This window comes from Heliangelus exortis, chromosome 10 (genome assembly GCF_036169615.1).
Source record: "Heliangelus exortis chromosome 10, bHelExo1.hap1, whole genome shotgun sequence".
In the NCBI taxonomy this organism is placed as follows: Eukaryota; Metazoa; Chordata; class Aves; order Apodiformes; family Trochilidae; genus Heliangelus; species Heliangelus exortis.
Genome location: NC_092431.1, coordinates 16,858,195 through 16,876,718, shown reverse-complemented (window position 1 = coordinate 16,876,718; position 18,524 = coordinate 16,858,195). Strand labels below are relative to the sequence as shown.

Sequence of the window (18,524 nt, the reverse complement as noted above, 5' to 3'; positions counted from 1 at the left end):
CAATGATTCTGATTTACCACTGAAGGCTTTATCTTACTAACACACACTGGCTCACTCAAATCTGATCAAGTGTGCTGCTGCAAGCCTTCCAGTGTTGTGAAGGGCAGATAGGATGCCACATCAGGATAGTCATACATTGCCACTTCAGTAGAGTTCTCCATGCAAGTACCTCCTTATAAAAATACCTTTGAGAAAATAAACTGCAGTTCATCTAGAACTGAAAGAGGATAAGTCTTTTATAGTGGACCCTTACCTAATGAAATCAAGTGTGCACTTTATATTCTACTATGTTGCTTTCCCAGCTTTCAAGTTCTTGTAGCAACTTCCATTATAGGGGTTGTTTCTCCTTATATCAATGTACTACAAGTCTTCTGCTATAAATTAGTGCATAGAAACTATCAAGTTGGCTGGTATGTTCAATAAGACTTGGGCAGACATAGAATAGGAGTAGATAGTACATAAATTAATTACCTTCTGAGTGTTGTTCCTTTTTTTTTTATTTTTTTAATATACCATTGATTTGAGAGTTTCTGTTGAAGACCACTGCTGCTTTAAAATATGGCTATTGCTGCAGAGATCAGGTCAGTTGGTGATAGGGCATCTCAGGTATATGAGGGCCCATCTGATGTTCTGGCTGAAGAAGCTGCTGCATCTTTTTTATTGGATACAGATTGCTGCAGAAAGTATTTTCACTGCCTCCAAGTAACATCTCTTTTTTTGGTAGCTATCTTCGAAACATAAAATGATTTAAGTTGCAAGGTACCTCCAAAGGCCATCTAGTCCAACCCCCCTGCAGTGAGCAGGGACACCTGCAACTTGATCAGGTTGCTCAGAGCCTTGTCAAGCCTCACCTTTAATATCTTTAGGGATGAGTCCACAACCATCCTCCCTGGACAGCCTGTTCCATCATTCCACTACCCTCATGGTGAAGAACTTGTTCCTAACATCCAATCTAAATCTACTATAATTTAAAGCCACTGCCCCTTGTCCTGTCACTCCAGACCCTTGCACACCCCCCATTTCCAACCTTCCTGTAGTCCCTTCAGGTACTGGAAGGTCACCATTCCCCTTCTCTTCTCCAGGCTGAACACCCCCAGCTCCCTCAGCCTGGCTTCCCAGGAGAGGTGTTCCAGCCCCTGGTCATTTTCATGGCACTCCCCTGGCCCCTCTCCATCAGGTCCATGTCTCCAGAGGACTCCAGAGCTGGATGCAGGACTCTGGTGAGGTCTCACCAGAGCAAAGTGGCAGAATCACCTCTCTCCATCTGCTGGCCACTCTCCTTTGGATGTAGCCCAGGATGCAACTGGATTTCTGGGCCTCAAGCACACCCTGTTGGCTCATGTCCAGCTTTTCATCCACCAGCAGCCCCAAGTCCTTTTCTGCAGGGCTGCTTTCTAAAACCTCATCCCCCAGCCTGTACTGATAGTGAGGATTGTTCCAACTCAGGTGCAGGACCCTGCACTTGGTCTTCTCGATCCTCCTGAGGTTCAACCATCATCACCTTTTACATGAGCTCCAGTGCAGTGCTGGTTTTATGCAGGGCAAGGAAATCTATCACATTCGGTGCCAAAAAATGCATTTTACTAGGAAATAATGCAGTGAAAATAGCACATTAAAAATGCACTGCTTTTTGTTGCCAGATGTATATGCTTAGCATCTCCTTTAATTTTCCTTGGCTTACAGGCAGGATAGTTTGACAAGAGAAGAAAGTGCAGGGCTTGGTGATAGCAGTAGCTGTTCTGTTGCATAAAGCCTGCCCTTCCCTCAGCTGTTTCTGTTTTGTAAACCTGAGATGAAACACAGGCTCAGTTACTTCTGGTTCTGCTGTCTTTGAAGAATAATGTGGCAGGCACCAAGGATCTGGCAGTCTGACTATCAGCAGCAGTGACTGTGATGTGGATGTCTTCACAGCTTTGGCAGAAGCACCTGACAAGGATAATTTAAATTGAATTGTTAAAACTCACCAAATTTTTAAGAACAGGTACAGGTATACAGAAGGAGCAGGTATGACAGAGGACTGAGTTGTGATCCATCAATAACATAAGCTAAATGGAGGTGATAAATAGGTCTAAAATTCACTAAAGTACATGCACATTACTCTGAGGAGGGCACCTGTGCACCCATGCAGCAAGAGCCTGGGGCTCCTCGGTCTTTCTGCCTTTAGGAGCAGCCTGGGCCAGGATCCATGGTGAGCTGTGAGATCCTCTGTCTTTTTTCACCAGTTTCTAGAAGAGGCTTGTTGGAAAAAATGGGTTAAAAAAATAGCAAAACTTTTAAAAATAAGGTATATTAAAAATACAGCCTTGAGATTATACTACATTTTTATGTAGTCTTATTTTTCTAGCTCATAGCTGCTTCTGTAAATGCAGGGAGCTTTCAGTACTTTCTGGAAGCCTAGGAGGTAATTTAAAACCATTGTGTCAGCTTCCTGCCCCAGTAACTTGAATTTCTTTCAGTAACTTTACTATTTCTTTAGAGAAGCATACCAAAAGGTAAGTGATACATTGCTTGAGACAAAATGGAGAGCATTTGGCCAGGTGCTTTTCTGCATTCACCTGTAACTGAATGGCAAAATTATCTCTCTTTTTAAAAAAATTTTTTTAGGGTGATAATTATTTTAGCATTTTATATTGTCTATATTGATTTTGTATTTTTGCTTCTTGGCTGCTTTAGCTTGCCATGGTTGCATGTAGTCATGATCCTAAATTGGAAACACTATTGCTAGTAGAAGACTTTGAGCAGAAGAAATACTGCATCCATCTATGTAGTTGGGCCTTATTTGAAGTTTAAAAGGCTGTAACTGATTCTGCCATGGATTTACTATGTGACATTTGTTTTGACAGCCACGTGTTCCTTCCTCAAAATACCATTTATTCAAGAAGGAGCAGTAGAATTAAAGGCGCCAAAATGCAGTGAGGTGATGACTCCCTAGACAGGAAATACTTTGCTCCATTTGTCTTGAATAGCAATTTTATTTGTCCAAAATATTGTAAGGGTTCAATTTCATTCAAGATTATTTTAAACAAAATTTTTCACACCTAGTTTTGGGTTGGATTGCACAGATTATTTTACTGATGGCAAAAACAACCAATATCTAGAAAACGCTTTCAACAAAAAAATATATAAATACATCAGCATTTAGCCTGAGATGCTTCTGCAACTTGATTCCATGTGATTGCCTTTAATTTCCAGCCTAGCAAGTGATAAGGTAGGTTTTACAGACAGTGAGTGATGAACACGTATCTTTTCGTGCCAACATAATATCCAGTAGCACTTTGGAAACAAGGCAAGAAACCAACAAAAGAAACCAGGAGAGAGGGGAAAAAATTTCAGAGTTTGGAATTAAAATTGTTTTTAACATGGTAAAATTTTATCTGGTTGTTTTTCTTACACATTTTTCTCATTTAAGATGTTACAAAGCGTAATTTGTGTGGTTAAACCACAAGTATGTGGATTGCTTATAAAAATGTAGCTGTATCCATGCCATGACTACTCATAAGCATCTCCCAAATAGTTTAACTTCATAGAAAATTCTGATTTTCTTTATCTAAGATCATAGATCCTCTTTGAAGAGGTAATTGTGTGGAGTTTTCACATGGCAGGAAGCATCTGCCACACTGTGGCCCCCATAGGACCCACTGTGATGTTTCTGGTTGACCAGCATAATGAACCATTGTTGTTGTCTAGTATGATGCTGTAAAAATCCCAAGCAAAGTGGTAGTTGTTAAGGAAATTAAGAACTCTCATCAGCCATGAAGTTAGTTATAAATATCCTGGTGAACAGTTTCCTTGTTAAATATTTACAAGTTTGAGTGTCTGAGTTGGACAACGTGAGCATATTGCATGTGCTGATATGGCAGGAGCACCTTGCCATACTGGGAGAAACTGGGAGAAACTTAAGCAGTTAAGGCATTTGTGATAAGAGGAGATGACATTTCATTAAAAATAATAATTAGGAGTTGGCAACACTGCAGAGTTTTACACTATTGTGACTGTCTGGCGTATTTTCATAGAAAGGATCACTCATTTTCTCAGGCTTTAGAACAAGTAGGCATTAAAAAACTGGTGATTTTAATCAACAAGTACTGAACAGAAGATCTGTTGAAAAAGAAACTAATTTTAATAATGGCTTTTCTGAGCAGAAATACTGTTCATTTTGCTTTTAAGAAATGTTTATGTTTAAACCTTCCATTTGGTCACAGGAGCTACAACTCCTGTTCATTCCATTTAGGAATTTTAAAAAAATAAGAAGAAAGAATCTTTTGCTGCTGCTTCAGAATTCCTAAAGCAAGTCAAATAGAGTTTTATTTTATAATTTTTAAATTTTTTATTTATTTTCCCCCACAAGCTCCAAAGATGACCATTAAGCTGAAAATTATGTTTCCTCCATGTGCTATGTTACTTCTGCCAGGCTAGTTTCTACTTAATAACTTGAAATGAAATTCATGTAGTTTCTTGCTGTGATGCACCAGTCCTTCACTTGCAGCTGTTATTTATCTTACAAAACTTTGAGACAACAAATAATTTCAAGTAAAGATTTAGTTTGGATGGCTGCATCACAGCTGCAGAGGAAGCTAAGCATAGTTTACTGGATATAATGGTTTTTTAAAAAATTAAACAGAGGAGTTTTCTGCAGACAAACTGCAAGACTTGCTCTGATAGTAGCAGTAGAGATGGTAGTGTTGAACTCTGGAAATGCCAGGGAGAGCAGGAACAAGAGAACACAGCAATAGCACTTTATTTTTTCTGCCCTCCATACAATTTTTCTTTCCTGTGAGCTCAATGCCTTTTTAAGGAAACATAGTTTTGATGCACATATTGTCATGCTTTTTGCTTGGCTTTTTTGTAGACTTAATTGTAGGCTTGCTTTTCCAGTGTAAAAGTTAAACTCAGTTTCTTGTGTTTTGTGTAAAATAAAAAAAAAGGAGGAGCTGTGACTATGGGGAGCATTTTCAAGTAGTGTTCCTTGGACTTCATGAATCTTACGAAGCTTTAAAATACAAACCAATAAACACTCCAGGACACTGTACTTTGGTTTTAAAGTATTGTCTTTATTGAGTCCTTTAGTTTACCATGCTTTGGGGTGGTTTAAATGCAGCCTTGTAGTGTTACTTGCAAATTAGAGCAGTCAAATAGTATTTGGATGGTTAATAGTTTTGGTATTCTCCAAACAGTTTTAATGGCATTGGACAAATATTTTGTGAATACCACTGAACCTTATCTGTCAGATGTAGTTGCACTTCTTTATAATCATATGTTTTCCAATTTATTCCAAGTTCTGGAGCTCTCAGAGTACCAGTACTATGGGAGAAGTAATTTGAAGAAGATAAAGCTGGCTATGGAAACTGTTAAGCCTCTCTTTAGATTACTCCTTTTTTATATTTCATAATACTGACCATAACTAAGCACGTAGTTTATACTCCTGTTTGATACTGAATACTGGCATGGAAATGGATATCAGTGTTTTATAACTAAATATGTTATTTAGTTAACTAAATATAGTTATTTAGTTATGTTATTTATAAATAGAAATACCATGGCACGAAGTTATCTTACTAAAAACAGATATGAAAATGCAAATTCAGGATTTCTGTGTAACTCTGTGCTGAAGACCATGTCCTTGGGAATCAGAGTTCACTTGGGTGAAGAAGAAAAAGAAAGGGGGAGGTTATTCTGCAGAACTGAAAACCAAATAGTAAATCCTGTGGGATTAATACTCTGAGCTTCAGTCTTGTTTTTCAAGGAAAAATCTACAGTAAATCTGAGTTCTGGAATTCTTGGACCTCAGTGCAAATTTCAGTTTTCTCTGATTACAAGGAAAAGGGGGAAAGATGAATATTTTAAAATAGAAACAAGAAACTGTTATTAGTTATGTCCTCTGAAAGTACTTGTGTGGATGCAGGCACTTACGTGGCTGGTTTTGCTTTTTGCACTCCCCCTCCTATTCCAAGGAAATCGCTGCTCCAGTATTTCTGTGTCTGATCTCCCTGCCTCATGAGGATTTGTCCTGTTGGCCAGGAAGCAGCGTTAACAGATCACTCATTTCTTAAATTTTAAGTCACTTTAGTAGATCTACCTTAAAATTTTAAGCCCTAAACAGCTGGTATTTAAATAGAGCATTGGCCTCTTTTGTGAGGATGTTTGCAATTTCCTGATGTAAAATTCCTTGCCAGCGAGCCATGGACTAAGCATCCAGTCAGAAAAGAAGCCTTCTTAACAGAGACCTTGTTTAGTACTAGAACTTGAAGGCAATAGCCTGAAAACAAATGAGGCTCTTCTCTTTACATCCTCAAAACTAAAAATGTTAGGACCCACCTACTCTTGATGCAGGAATTGGCTGCGGTGGAACCCCTTGTTTTTCCCCCAGCGTTGTATTCCAAGTGTTTTATGGAAAACAAAAAGAGAGAATACATTAGCCAATGGAAAAACCAAAAGGCTTTTCAGTTTAAATCGTTATTTGAAACAAAACCAAACATGTGAAATGTACTCTTCTCCTGATGACTTCTCAGACAAAGGCAGCATTGACATACACTGAAATGCCAGGAGCAGAATTCATGCCATCTGAGTGCACTTTAATGCTAGATCCATAATCACTTGTTCTGCTTGGCAGTTTTTACAGGCAACCATTTGTTAGAAAAATAGACTTTGTTAGTGATTTTTCAGCTCAGAGTGCCCTTGCACAGCATTCATCTGATAGAACGTGCAGAAGCTGAGCTCTTACTCCTGGCTGTAGCACTTTGCATTTCACAGGTGGTGACTTGACTGAACAGTGAAAACATCTAATTTTCACTTCTTGTTTGGTTGGTTTCACTTGCCATAATTTATTTGGGTTTCTTCTCCTGTGTAGGTTTGCTTCTAGTGGTGTTGCAACACAGTTAATTTCCTTTTCAGTTAAAATAAATAAATATAAACCCTATATTTTAAAATCCAGATTTACTGCTCCCAGAATAGGCGTGTAAGTCAAAAGCCTTGGTTTTTGTGAGTGCCTAAGCACTGAATGAGGTAAATTTGGGCTTGTGGGCCTTTACCATGGGAAGTGTCTTCCTTAGCATTGCTGTTGCTGGAATGCTGTATGGAAATAAAAGCATTACACAAATAAATAACTTCAGTTCTGTGATTATGATTCCTCCACTTCCTTTTCTTTTGCCCAGTATCAGGTCTTTCTGTTGCACAGTCTCCTCCACAAAGCTTAGGCATTTTGTTTTTTCCTTTGTAGGGAGGCAAAAAAACCCAAACTGCCCTGTATAAACATTTTCCTTCTCTGTAACACATTAAACTAGAGGAATTGCATTATCCTGGCTGGTTGGTAGCAGCAAGCTGTTTTGCCACCAGATTTATTTAGGCTGAATAGTCTTTCAGCAGCAGGAGATGAAAACTCAGAGACTTTATTTTATTCTGAGACATTTTGTGTGTTTTTGTCTGATGCAAAAAAATAATAATATGGGGATCTCTATGTAGTTATATAGATCTTTTGAAAGTCTCAGGTTTATAAGTGCTACAGTAAGTATGTTGCAGGTAGCCACATAATATCCATGCTCTACAAATGGGGACAGTCACAGCTGAGGAAGGGTAGCTACATGAGATCATGCAGCATCATTAACAGAAGTAGAAATAATGAGTCACAGCCCTGAGTTTCTTGCTCTTATCTTCTGTATTATGTGTTCCAGGCACCTCAGCCTATGTCTGGCTGTAAGAGTCAGAGAGGTTATGAAGTACACACTTGCTAAATAATTTCATTAACCCTGTTGCCTCTCCTAGATTTCTCTCCATACTTATGATCTGTGATTGTGTATAAGTGCATTGAATAGCATTTTAAATTGTGTTGTTTTGGGCCAGGTTTCTTTTAAATCAGATTATAAAACAAAATTAATATAACCAGATAAATATATTTAGCATTAAATTGTTCTTAATAAAAGGTGTTTGAATTTGAACCTCTACATTGGTTCAGTCAGTTTTAAGATCTTGGTCTTTTTATATAGGCAAGCTTTTATCATAGCATTGTAAGCAAGGTACTTAAGAATATTGAACTGGCTCAGAATGAACTATGCCAACATGCTGGGTCATGCTTTTGACTTAGCTCCAATCAATATCAAACTTCACAGAAATGGTGTTTGTACCACTTTGCAATTTGGGTCTTTGGTTAGCATGGCCCAACTGCTTGGGCTTTTCATTGGCACTGCAGGCCATTGAAGGGAGCATCTGATTTAGAAATTGGACAAGAACTCTATGTGAAAATAATTTAATTTTCATTCCTTTTTAAGGAATTTATTATGCAGCTCTACTAGTATATACATAAGTTTTAGTTTACTTGCATGGTTTCCCAGAAGCACTGCACTGCATGTAAGTTAAGATACGGTACAAATCCTTCCTGTTTACCTCTCTTATTGTTACTTGATTATTCCCAATACTTCAGTGATAACTGTAACAGAGCAGTACATATGCAAAGCCTTTGGGGTAGAGATTTGCAAACTTCCACTGTTTCTTGCCAAGTTTGGTTTTTACAAAGCATTCTCACTCATTGCAGGTACCAGCCCACATCTGAGTCTGGACCAGTCCTTTTCTGTTTTGTGCTGTAGGGCAACTTTATAACATAATCAGACTTAAACTTTTCATTTGGTTTATTGTAAAGACTTACCTTTCATATGGCTTCCTGGTGTACCACTTGAAGGCTCTCACATTTTCTAATATTAATACTTTGTCAGATAGACTTTCATGAAAGGTTAGGGTATTGCACATTATTGACCATAGAATCATGGAATGGTTTGGGTTGGAAGAGACCTTACAGATCATCCAGTTCCAACCCCCCTTCATGAGCAGGAACACCTTCCACTAGACCAGGTTGCTCAAAGTCTGTCCAGCCTGCTCTTGAACACTTCCAGGGATGAGACATCCTATTTATTTAAAATAGGCCATGGGACCTGAAATTCTCACAGAGTTTGGTCGCGTTGGCTAGGAACATCCTTGTTGGGAGAGTGGTTAAATGATTGCCTGTAGAGAGCTTACTGTCTCTTGTGTTCTCTTAGTTTGTACTCTGTTAGCAGATTTATCTGAAGTGTTTTGTTATGCAGTTGTTATAGCACAGGGGAATTTTATGCTAATAGCATGATAGCACAACCTATTGGGCAATGATTAATGCATCCACAGCATTTGTATATAGGTATATATACAATCTAAAATTTGTATATAGGTATATATGCAATCTAAAAAGAGTTTTGAGAATGTAATTTTATGATGGAGCCATTTGTGGTGGAGCTTGTGTTGTGCTGTGGGACAGGGAGCTTGGAAAGAAATTCTCCCTGTGTCTGCAATGGTGGAGAGGTGGTTTTGGTACAGACAGATATAGAGGTCTGGGGAAAAGGTAAAGAAATATAGTGTGTAGAAAGAAGCTTGCTGCTTCAAACACAGGGTAGATAGATACTTCTGAGAGTATTGCTGTTTCCTAGGTAATTCTGTAACTAAAGAGGATTTCATTTCTTTGAGGGTACCTCAACTTGCATCTGAAACGTGACTGTTCTCCTGTCATGCTAGATATTCCTTAAACAGAGATTTTTTTTTTTTACATAATGCAGCTTGAAACCAGTTAATAGTAATGGTCAGTTACAATACTTGTTGATGCACTTTTTAGCCTTTTTGTGCACCTTTTATGCTTGCCTCTGACAAATGACCTGCATGCAGTGTTTTCTTTGTTTCTGGTTTGGTGCTTAAGCCCTTAGTGTGAGACCCAGCTAGGCTGTAAAATTCTCCTGCAGCAGCTTGCTTATGCTTGTGGCTTTAACCTTCTTGCAGCATTGTGCTGTTTATTTGCAAAATTCCATTTTCCAGTTACAAATAGAATATTATTAAGAGAGTCTTCTTTTTACCAATTAGGTCAAAGTCCTAAAATTTTAAGACCTAAACCACATGGTTTAGAGCGAACTGATTCACAAACCATAGGTGACTTTACTACAAGGAGAAAGGGTATGTACTTTAGCACTGTATGTATATGGAGCTTTATAAAACTAAGTAAAACAAAAATTAAGAACATTTGTATTCTAGAATAACTTTAACTCTTGTATCATCTTTTTACCTGTTATAATCTAAGATCATCAATGTGCTTTTATGTTAAAGCAAAAAGTTTCCTATGTAAGGAATTAAAAGTCCTTCTGGCTTGAACAGTGCATGGAAATCTTTCCTTGATAATAACATGGGTGTTCTGATCTCCTAAGTTGTAGCTGTTCATATTTTGGATTTTATTTTGTCTATTTAGAAGCAATTATATATGACTACCTTTAAGTTGCTCAAAATACCTTTTATTATACAATAACCTGAAATCATAGTTTACTTGGGTCTCCTGCTGTTGGCCAAACACACAAATAAAGTAAGATACTGATCCTCTGACCATTTTCTAGTACAGAGATTTATTTATGCATCTTAATGAGCATTGCAATTAGCCTGCTGTGGTTTGTTTGAAGGTATTGAGTTGGTGTCTTACATAATCACAAGAAGTAGAGGAGATTACAAATTACATAAAAAAAAGTCTTACAGAAGTGTCACTGATCATTACCTTTGATTGTTAAAATGCATTGGAACTGGATGAAATATTCTGCTGTTCTCAGTGGGCTTCATACTGCCAGGTAGTCTTGGGCCTTTACAGAGGATTTGTGTCACTCATGTTTTAGTATCATCTTGCCTACATTAAGTTCAATTCTGCTTCTTTTATCTCATATGGTAACACATCTTGAGGTAGATGAGGAGTAGTTCCTCTCCTGAGGCTGTGGTCACAACTTTTTTTTTTGTGAGCAAGTGAGTTAAAGTGGCAGAATTACTGGGGTAGGCTTGAAATGCTTTGAGTGCATAATTATTACTTCTTAAGAGAGAAAGAGAAAACTGTTTGGGATACTAAAGTCTAATACCCAGCAAATTTGAATCAGGAATCCTTATATTGAATATTTGATAGCTGACTTTTCAGTAAACTCAATCTGAAGAGTGACTAATGAAAGGATAATTATTACAGTTCTGCTTTCTCCTTGTGAGACAACCACACTGATTGAGCAACTGGTTTCTGTCAGTTCCTCCTGTGGTCACTTGTGACAGCTCTTACTCCATACAAACTCTAATGCTAGATACCTGATGTTTGATCTTGGTAAAACTGCTAACAGGCAGCAAAATGGGGAGGAGTAGGGAGCAAGGGCAACTAGGAGAGGTAGAGGTGTTATAATGATATTGCATTTGATTTTCTAAAAGCAGTGTTAGGAAGGATGAAATTGAGATTCAAGCTGTGATAGAACTTTGTGTGATTTATTATTATTATTATTATTATTATTATTATTATTATTATTATTATTATTATTATTATTATTATTATTATTATTATTATTTTAAGTTTTTTTCCCCACAAACCCTTTTTTATGCTTTTTTTTTACCCTCCCAGTTGTTTGGGAGGGGTGAAACATACCAGCTGGAGGGCAAATAATAATGTTTTTCTCACTTACACTGTGTTTGTGGTTCTGTTCTGAAAATTGAATTTTAAAATGGTGCCTTTTCTTAGCTGTCATCAATGGCACAAACATGCTGATATTCCCACTGTCTGTTGATAATCATGGAAGCAAGCCAAGCACCTTTTGGAATTGAAGCTAGGTGTTGGCTCATACCTCACTTTTTTGCAAACTGTCTTAGCTGCAGATTCTGACCACACTTTGAGCTGTGAAACCTCATCAGTAAGGGCACACGGATGTAAACCAGGACAGAGTTTGCATAATAACAATTGTCCACGAGCCAAGAGAAGTAGCCAGAGTTGGCTCTGCTGAAACTGCCCATCAGGCCCTGTCCTGGGCTTGTGGTTCAACAAGCATTGTGGTGGAGTAATGACAGAACATGGTGCTGCCATTTGCAGAACCTCTTTTCAAAACAGAACTACTAGGTGCAAGTATATTTTGAAAAATTCTTAAATTGTGGGGTTTTTTCCTATTTGATATTACTTTTTTGGTACCTGGGAAGATTAAAAGTACAGGTTAATATATCATGGCTTTCTGAGAACTGAACACTGTCTCCTTTACCTAGCTTGTATTTGCTATTTTAAAAACAGTAATTTTTCGCTTGGTTTGTAGGCTTTCATAAACTGTTAAATTTATATTTGTTTCAGAATGTTCTGTGCTTTAAGATTGTCTGTTTCTTCTATAGCAAAGCCAGCTCCACTAGAAATAAAACCTCTGCCTGAGTGGGAAGAATTACAAGCCCCAGTCCGATCTCCTATCACCAGAAGTTTTGCACGGGAGTAAGTTTCTTAGCTTTTCCTCATTTGGATTAATTGTTCTCATTAACTGTAGTGTTAATAAATGTGTGTATATGTGTTACATTTTTAGCCTGTGTAATATAAATTGAGGATTCCTCTAGAAGTGTGTGTGTATATGTGTGTGCACCACAGAATCAGAATGTTTTAGGTTGGAAGAGACCTCCAAGATCATCAAGTCCAACCTTTGACCAACACCATAATCTAACTACTAAGAAGGTCCTTAAGGACAAGGTCTAAACACCTTTTAAATACATCCAGGGATGGTGACTCAACCACTGTCCTGGGCCATTCCAATGCCTGACAACCCTCTCAGTGAAAAAATATTCCCTAACATTCAGCCTAAGCCTCCCCTGGTGCAGCTTCCATCCATTCCTCTGGTCCTGTCAGTTCACTAAGGAGCAGAGGCTGTTTCCCTCCTCACTCCAAACTCCCTTGAGGCAGCTGGAGAGAGCCATAAGGTCTCCTCTCACCTCCTCTTCTCCAGACCAAACGCCCCCAGCTCCTCACAGGAATTCTGCTCCAGGCCCTTCACAGGAGCTTTGTTCCCTTCTCTGGACACCCTCCAGCACTTGTGTGTCCCTCTTACAGTGAGGTGCCCAGAACTGAACACAGCACTCAAGATGCAGCCTCCCCAGAGCTGAGTACAGAGGGATGATCACCTCCCTGTTCCTGCTGGCCACTGAGTTCCTCACACAAGCCAGGATGCCATTGGCCTTCTTGGCCACCTGAGCACACTGCTGACTCACATTAAGTCGATTATCAACCCATACCCCCAGGTCCCTTTCCAGCTTACAGCTCTCTAACCACACTTCCCCAGGTCTGTAGCTCACCATGGGGTATGGATATATGCTCACGTGCATTGAAACAAAGTGTGTCTGTGAGAACTTTTATTTTGTAGTATTAAGTATAAGGGACTGTGTATAACCAAAAAATGTGACACTCCAGTAGACTTGAATGAAAATTTCAGCTCTAATATGCTTATTTTTGTTGTTTACCAGGAGGTTTAAGATATTCGAGATGTAATGTTTGTAAAATAATTCCTGGTAATTAGCTCCTCCAGGTTTCCCATGTCTCCCAGACCGGATTCAGTTCATAGCACAACTTCCAGCAGTGACTCGCACGACAGTGAAGAGAATTATGTATCCATGAATCCAAATCAGTCCACTGAAGACCCAGTATGTAACATCTACATCTTAACTACTCTCTTCCTGTGCAGTCCTTACTTTTAAATCATGCAAACACAGATCTTTCCACTCAACTTCAGTTCCTTTATATTTCTAGATAAAAATAACAATAATAAAATCTCTGTGGAAAACCTATAATTTCGGTAAGATTTCACTGAAGAAGAGTATGATAATTATATAAAGAGAGTGGTTAGTACACATATCTATTGTGTAAAACAGCTCAATACATTACTTTTATTTTTTCCCTTTTCCCTAGAAACTGCCTTCTCTTTGTAATTCCTTGATATTATGATATCAAGGAAAAAACTGTCTTAGAACCTCTGAGTCATGCTTCAAAACCTTTATTAAAAGGGCATCTAGCAAGAAATGTGGAGGGAACAGTGGAAAAAAAGGGTTGCTGTTTGTTGTTTATGTTCTATAAGAACTGAGCTTTGTGTACTCTTATTAGGCTTCTTTCAAAAAAGAGGATAGAGGAGGTCTTTGTATATTGAATCTTTATTTTTCTCCCCTTTGAGGAAGAGTTTTCTCAGGTAATAAGATACTTGGCATCAGTACAGTAGGTGCAGAGCTAGTTAGGAAAAGCTAATGCTGCAGCTGTGGGTTTTGTATGGTTAGGTGGGAAGGAGGGAGAGAAAAAGAAGTCAGTAACAGTATTTTAACAGAGTAGCAGGAGACCTAGGCCTAAACCCAAGTGTGGTCCAGAATACCTTTAAAGTGTTGGATGAGACCGTGTATCCAGAGCAGTGAAGTTCAATGCATTCACTACGTTTGTACAGTTTGGGTTCTTAGTGGGAGATACAGCAGCACTTTTCATCTCTGAAGCATTGTGAAAGACCTTCTTTGGGGTGGGCCTGTCTGGCACTTCTTTTGTTCCGTTCCTTTGGCTGCTGCCTCAGCTGGCATGTGCTGGCCCGTTTCGCTGCACCCTGGACTCTCCTCCTCTCGCAGCACTGCTTGCTTCCCCATCCCCTGCTGCTCTGGGTACCCTGCCCGACCTCCTCCAGTCTCCCTCTGCTCCAGCTCACTCTTCTGTGCCACACAGCTTCCCCTGAGCAAAGCCCCCTCATGCTGCCTTTCCTGGGGCAGCTCAGTCTGGGTGCAAGCTGAGGAGCTGGCTCAGCATCCTGGCCCCTGCTTGGCACCCCCTCTGACCTGCCCCAGGTGAAGGGTGCTGCAGCAGTGGGGAGCTGATGGTGAAAAACTCAGTCCCCTCTCTCTTGCAAGGGGCCTTGGTAAGTAATGGGTAGCATCCCATGTTACAAATACAAGAAAATTCCCCTTTCACACAGAGTGTTAGCATCCCCATTGCCCACCCTTCTCCCTGCAGCAGAATTGATGTTCAAATTGGGGATTTCTGTTGATTCTTCCAGTGCCATTACAGGGGTTTAACTTCAGTGCCAAGGTGGTATAACTAGTATTGTGGCTCAGGAGGCCTGTGGGTAATATCTTCTGTTTGCTTGCACCGTCCATTCTTAAAGGTTGTTTTCCAGATTTCCTTTCATTTTTGTTTATGTGTATTTAAAGTTTCTGTTTTCCAATACATATGTTCTGCCTGTTGAGTTTGTTTGAAATAGCAGACGATTTTTTGTTGAAAGAGAAATAGCTTTTTAATTTCTGCTGGAAACATTGGTACAAAGCCTAATTTTTTTATGCTACATATCCAGACGTTTGTTTAGAGAATGTGGGCAACAAAAATGAACTTCATCTCAGTTGTTTGCATTTGTCCTGGCTACCACTTAAATGAGTTGGATGATACCAATATGGCGGGTAACTTAAATTTTAAAAGCCCAGCCCATTCAGCTTTAACCCATAACATATTTCATTTCCTAGAGAACCTGAATGTTTCCAGATATCTCAAGGCCTTTGTTTTAAAATATGCCAATTACGTAGATGTCCTGGAAATTTGTATTTGTTCCAGCTGCATCTTAGAAAGGAGTCCATAGTTTTCCATCTTTTTCTGTCATCGGCTTCAAAGCATCATGTTTGGACATGTCATACTTCTGTTTTATTTAATAAAATCAGCAATATTCTGCTTTTTCTTTCAAGTTGCTGTCAGCCTTTCCCTTCTGTCTTTCCTTCTGCCTTCCTCTTCATTTTTTGCTGACTGCTGCCCTCTGTCTTCCTTTTTTTTTCTTTATCTTTTAGAGAAGAGTCCTTCTATTGTACTGTTCCTATAACACCTGTTAAGAGGGAGGGATCAGTCTGGGAGAGGACAGAGGAGGTGAGGTTGGAAAAGTCTGGGCTAATTGAAATTTAGGAATATATGATGCAACTTCAGTTCAGGCAGACCTACACAAATTATCTGAAGTTTTAATCTTTTAGTCCTATCAGTTGAATAATTCACATTTTCTTTTTCATTTTAATCACGATGGCTTTTAATTTAAAAGTTTCATTTGAAGTATTGCCACTGCTGTAAGGTTGAAATTCTTGTAGGGAATATAGCAGCAATTTGAGGAAATAAAATTTTGTAATTAAGTAATGCTAAATTTGAGATGTTAACAGTTTCATTTAAAAAGAACAGACCACTCTCCATTCTTAATCTCATTGTATGAAAGGGACATTAAGTGGAAGGCACAGATTGGCTTGGCAACCTTGAAATGGGGGGGTTGGTTTTGGGAATTTTTGGCTCTGTCCCAGTTTTGACTTAGAATATAACCACTTGTTATATCATGTCAATATGATTTGCATGTCTTAAGTGACTGCAAGAGCTCACAATATGTTCTTTAACCTCTAATATTTTAGCTGTTTATAATAAGTGTTATAATGTGGACCATGAGAATGTCCATTTCTAACTGAAGTTACTTATTTCAGAATTTGTTTGGAAGCAACAGTCTTGATGGAGGAAGCAGTCCTATGGTAAAGCCTAAAGGAGATAAACAAGTAGAATATTTAGATCTGGATCTAGATTCAGGAAAATCTACCCCACCTCGTAAGGTAAGCAGATTTTTAACTCTTGCTTTTTGCCATCAGGAGTTTAAAATTTCTTCACAAGTAGTTGCTGGGAAAGAGGGACTCTCCAGAAAGATCATGTTAACTAGTTTGTCCAATGGTCAACAGGAGAGCCTATGCAGGGCCTTTCAGAGAATCCTGTGATTGTTCTACATCTGTTTGGGACACCTACTTACTTTCTAATGTTGATTTATTAAACATACATTTTTCTCTCTCCTTTGCACTTCCCAGAAAAAGAGCAGTGGTTCAGGCAGCAGCGTGGCAGATGAAAGAGTTGATTACGTTGTGGTGGACCAGCAGAAAACACTAGCACTGAAGAGCACACGAGAGGCATGGACTGATGGGAGACAGTCTACAGAATCTGAAACACCTACAAAAACCATGAAATGAAAAGACTGCTTTTTTCTTCAAAGAACAGAAAGGAATGAGTTTTGAAGAATTACAGAACCACAATGGCAGTGTTATCCGAATGTCCAGCACCTGATTCACTGGAGTGTGAATTGGTTCTTTACTGAACAGGATGGAAGCCAAAGGACACTTTCTCAAAGGAATTTTAAGATCCTAAATTGGCTCTGTGGTCTCTGAAAAAATTGCAGCCTGTAAATAACATGTAAACTAGTATTGCTTAGCTTTCAGAAAACTTTTTTTGTTCTGTAGTTAACACATTTGTAGTATTATTATGTTTATGCACTTTTTCAGATACAATGTTGGTTCAGGTATTCCCAGTTAGTGTACCTTAACACCTATTTCACCTGGAGAATTGTTTTTTCCTTACACTACTATTCCTTACAATTTTAGGTTAATTAAGCTACATGTAGATACAGAAATTAATATTTGGAGTTCATTTTAACAATTGAAAATTGATTTTGCAGATAGACTTTCACAATTGAATAATCTACTTGAAATGCCAAGAGACGACCGTTAGCTACATCCTTGTTTATATTTAATACACACAAGATTATTTGGAAGACTACAGGTTACCTTCCTAACAAAAATTGCTGTGAGTTAATAATAATGAACTGTACTGGGTTTAGACCTACAATCCTGGCTTATATGTTAGTTGTTAGTGGTGGAACTTCTATTGTATTAATGACAGTGTTCTGTGTTCAATGAGTGAAGATTCTGCAGGGTGGGATCTTACACTTCTAAAGACTGAATAATTAAATATCAAGTAAGCCTGCAAACCACTGATGGCACGCAGTAATATTGTGCTCTCACTCTTATTAACAATAAATAACCTTTATATAATTTACAAAAGGTAGAGTATATAAATCAGGTACGTACCAAGCACTGTTGTGCTAATACACTGATCAGGTTTAGACAATGAGCTTTAGTTTTGTACTATTTAGAAGTTCTAATGTCAGTTTTCAGTTCAAGATTAATGGGACAGTTTGACATTCACTGTTTGTAGTACTAGCAGAATACTGTGATTTTTGAATTAGACATTAATTCAAATGGAAATACTGTGTTTTGATACCATAGTGCCCTTCTTATGATCTCTGTTTTACTTTAATCTCCTGCTTGGCCTTATATTTAAATCCCTATGCAACTGATATTTTATATCTCTGTTTTTAAAAATTAGATAATATACTTAAAATGATCCCCTTGTAAACCACTTGTTGCTCTTTCCTGGTACAGGATTTTAAGCTCTGTATACTGTGATCCTTTATTTTACTATGCCAGTTCCAAATAATAATCTGCCTTGGTTTAGAAACATTTTTTGTTATTTGGAAGAAGATATAGTTCTTTAAATACGTGAACGAGTTAGGTCTAGATAGAAAACTTACTAACACTTTTTTTTTTTTTTTTTTTTTTAACACACCCTCAATAAGCTGTTGGTTTTATTTTCCCACCCAATTGTTTTATTTTGGCCAGATCATTTAAAAGTTGAGCATAGAGATGTGTTGTTTTCTGGCATGTTTGCCTTAGTGCTGTGCCTAATCTACCACTGGTTGTTTCTCTCCCCTCACAGCCACAATCTACAGTATGTAAATTATCTTAACAAAGATTCTTTTAAAATTAGTAATATTTTGATGCTTTGAATGTTCATTTAAAAAAAAAAAGAAACTAAACACAATGCATTTTGAGGTGAATTTTAAATAAATCAAGTTGTTCAGTTT

The 18,524-nt window shown here is 38.2% G+C and overlaps 1 protein-coding gene across 10 annotated transcripts in view; it reads left to right on the top strand.

Annotated features, from left to right (window-relative positions):
- GAB1 (GRB2 associated binding protein 1) overlaps positions 1-18,524 on the top strand; it is a 95,906-nt gene extending 77,382 nt beyond the window's left edge. For 4 of the 10 annotated variants that reach the window (XM_071753756.1, XM_071753753.1, XM_071753759.1 and 1 more), the window contains 5 exons: positions 9,868-9,957; positions 12,160-12,253; positions 13,323-13,446; positions 16,267-16,389; positions 16,636-18,524. In XM_071753756.1, the coding sequence (XP_071609857.1) occupies positions 9,868-9,957; positions 12,160-12,253; positions 13,323-13,446; positions 16,267-16,389; positions 16,636-16,794 (590 nt within the window). In that variant the 3' untranslated portion in view covers positions 16,795-18,524. Of the gene's footprint in view, positions 1-9,867; positions 9,958-12,159; positions 12,254-13,322; positions 13,447-15,600; positions 15,677-16,266; positions 16,390-16,635 lie in introns of those variants that run through there. The other 6 variants (XM_071753761.1, XM_071753758.1, XM_071753757.1 and 3 more) reach the window with 4 other exon arrangements.